This window comes from Equus asinus, chromosome 20, assembly GCF_041296235.1.
Source record: "Equus asinus isolate D_3611 breed Donkey chromosome 20, EquAss-T2T_v2, whole genome shotgun sequence".
Lineage (NCBI taxonomy): Eukaryota > Metazoa > Chordata > Mammalia > Perissodactyla > Equidae > Equus > Equus asinus.
This window is the reverse complement of record NC_091809.1, coordinates 40,868,011-40,871,614: the sequence shown is the minus strand read 5'-3', so window position 1 is coordinate 40,871,614 and position 3,604 is coordinate 40,868,011. Positions and strand designations below refer to the sequence as shown.

At 38.9% G+C, this 3,604-nt stretch overlaps 1 protein-coding gene across 1 annotated transcript; it reads right to left on the bottom strand.

The window, feature by feature from the left end:
- Positions 1-398: 398 nt before the first annotated feature.
- Positions 399-1,340, bottom strand: LOC106832812 (olfactory receptor 8D4). The gene has a single exon (XM_014843701.3). It carries the CDS (start codon positions 1,332-1,334, stop codon positions 399-401), a length of 936 nt encoding a protein of 311 aa, XP_014699187.1. The 5' UTR covers positions 1,335-1,340.
- Between the last annotated feature and the right edge of the window lie 2,264 nt (positions 1,341-3,604).

The window sequence follows — 3,604 nt, the reverse complement described above, 5'->3', positions numbered from 1 at the left end:
TTTGAGTGAGGTAAATAAGAAGAAAGACTTTGTCTCACCAAAGAATTTGTTTTTTTTTTCTGATATGTCTATACAGTCCAGCATGATTTTGTTCTCCTTTTTGGCTTAGATTCACAAAGCAAGGTAAAAATTGATGTTCAACAGGCAATGATATAAATGTTTAAATTTATAATACTAGCTACTTCTCACTTTCATTGTTGTTGTCTTACATTTTATTAATCTTACTATATGTGAATATATTTAGTAATCTGAATATCTATAATTTCAGATATATATATTCCTAATCATGTATATCTAATTTCATCTCATTTCAAATTATTTTTAAAGACTAAGGACATAAACACATACATACATATGATTCTGGAAACAGAAATAAATCTCAGTGAAGAGCATATTAATTATGAAGATGTTTTCCTTCTTACGAGTTTCATCAGTGCATTTTTCACTTCCTTGTTCCTTAGGCTGTATATCAGGGGATTCAACATGGGAATCACAGTGGTGTAAAATACTGAGGACACTTTCTCCTGGGTGAGTGAACTGCTGGAAGCAGGTTTGAGATACATGGACATGAGAGATCCATAAAATATAAGAACAGCTGTCAAGTGGGAGCTGCAGGTGCTGAAGGCTTTGGACCTGCCTTCCTTAGAATGGATGCGGAGGATGCTGGACAGGATAAAAGCATATGAAATGATGATTGTCAGGCTCGTGGCTACCATGTTAAATCCACCAATGACAAAAATCAAGATCTCATCAATATAAGTGCTGGAACAAGAGAGTTTAATAAGAGGGATGATGTCACAGAAGTAATGTTTAATGATGTTTGATCCACAGAAAGTCAACCTTAATATACAACCTCCGTGAATCACAGCATCAGTAACACCTACTGAGAAGACAGCAGCCACCAGCAGGGAACAGACTCTAGGGGACATGATGACATTGTAGAGCAGGGGGCTGCAGATGGCCACATAGCGATCATAGGCCATTGCTGCCAACATGTAGCACTCAGAAATGACAAAAATACAGAGAAAAAACAGCTGAGTCATGCATCCAGAATAAGAGATAGCTTTATCTCTGCATAAAAACCCTGCCAGCATTTTGGGAGTAATGACAGAAGAATAACAGAAATCTAAAACAGACAAACTACTGAGGAAATAGTACATGGGGGTGTGAAGTTGAGAACTCAACCCAATTATGGAGATCATGCCAAGATTTCCCACCATGGTAACTATATAAATCCCTAGGAAGATGCAGAAAAGGGGCAGCTGAAGCTCTGGTTGGTCAGTTAATCCTGAAAGAAGAAACTCGGTCACTCTGGAGTGATTTCTTATAGCCATTCTCCTCTGAGAAATCTGTAGAGATGAGAGAAAAGAATCAAATCAGACAGGGAGAATCCCAGCTTGTCTCCAATTCCCCATAGCCCAGGTATTTCCACCTGTGAAAACACTGAATCTAGGTTATCTTATCCCCTTGTCACTAAGCCTGTGCCTCCATTGATGTGCAGGGACTTTGACCCACCAAAAGTCAGCACTCAGACAAAACAGAGTAAGAAACATCTATAAGAACCATAAATACACTTTCCCATCCCTGCCAGTGTCTCAAATTCTTTCAGGAAAATATACAACCTTTAACTACAGATTAAGAGACAAATCTAATGCTAAAGACCATGGGGGAGGTTTTCTGAGGCAAATCAGTTGCAGAGGTACACCTGAAATTTATGTAATGTTAAAAATCAATGTTACTTCAAAAAAAATTAAAAAAGAAGAAGTGACTGCGCGCTGAGAAAATACTTTTGTTAATGACATATTTGCCTATGGCTGACTCTGCCTCCAGGAATTCCTACAGAGCAGATGTTTATCGTTAAGGTCAATTGTGATTTCCACGTCAAGGTTTTCGAGGATGTTCAGGAGAACATTAATTCTAGGGACTTGTTCCAAGGTGTTACATGAAATAAGCAGCCCAGTATCACATGACTTCAGACAGGCAGAGTTACACAAAGTTAAACAGATTTCTTAACTGAAGGATGTTTCAGGATATCCTAGAGGGCTACATAACACGCAAACTTAAAAAAGCATATTGTAGCACTATGTGGCTCATAACATGTTTTAGGAAATTGTGTTTGCGTTTGTGTGTTTGTTTTATTTTAATCTAATTATAAGTTGATTTCCAGTTGGGAAGCTTATTCTTCTTACACTTCAGTAAAGAGACCTCCAAAAACTGTTTCTGCCTTCTGAATCTCTGGCTTTCCTCTGGGCTAAACCTACCTATCCCACCAAGGCCATTGAGCACAACTTAATGCACTACTAGTGCATTTCTTTAGTCCTAGTACTACTTACTAGTAGTAGTTCACTACTAGTGCACTACTTAATGCACCTTCAGCAATGCAAACAACCTAGATATTGGTGTTTCCATTGGAGACTCCCATGCAGTGCTTCCTGTCTTCCACCCGCATTTCTTCTAGGAAGGAGCAAAGATGAAATAATTTGTAGCTGCCTGTTTTGGAGTCAACCAAGGCCTTGTCTCTGAAAAATCTGACAAATTTTTCTTTTAGTGTTTCACTGCCCAACAGACCCTTCTGTTCTCTGAGCAGGTTTCCAAATTCTAGAGAATACATGACTTTTGCTTCTGCTCTTCTCTCATCCTGGGGGATGGAGATAGGGAGATTATGTGCAAAAGAGAGATGGTGCAATTGCCCTTACTGTGTTGCTGAAATACATTGGAGACCTCCTTTCCCTTCATCCCTCACTAATTGGGATGCACAGGTACAGTCTGGTCACAGAGGCAAATAGCAAAGGAATGTTCAAAAAGACTCATACTCTCTGTTTTTTGCTTTTAATCTCTTTTTGTGCATGCCTTCAAATGTTCCTGAGTGTCACAAACAGAATAACCACTCTATCACATATCCAGTTTTCAGACATTTCAGCTACTTCCTGCTGGGCTCTCTATCAAAGTGAAATGTCTTCCATCCTGCCCGTGTTCCTTGTTCTGTTTCAGTGCTCTGCACCCTTCTGCCCTCTATTCAAGTCAGGTAGGTTTCTCTCTCCTATACTTCCTACTTCCCAAACATTTCTGTACTTTATGTCTTTGCCACTCAATGTGTAGTCCACCGACCCAGCACCAGCATCATTTGGGAATTTGTTACAATGCACAATCTCAGAACCTAATCCACACCAATTAAATCAGGATCTACATTTTAGCAAGATCCCCACATGATGTGTATGCACATTGAAGTTTTAGAGACATTATTTTAGGTTATTGTCTCCTAAAGCTGAAGCGATCTTTCTTACCTCTTGCTTTCTCCTCTGAACCCCTCTCTCTGCTTCTTCTCTGTGCCAGAAAGCATTACATGATCATGGAAAGCCCATCTTTGAAAATAACTTCTCAAGAAGAGCCTTTTTGAGTGAAGGATAGAACTGTGCAATTTCACATTTCTGTACTTTGCCACCTATATTTAAACTCAGAGATTCCATGGCAGTATAATGTGCATGTCCAATAGTTTATAATACCACATTGTATTGTGCTTTTGTGTTTGTAGGAAGAATTGCTAAACAAATTACATCTTAGTCCACATATAAATGAACAATGCTAACCAGCAACTACTTCACTA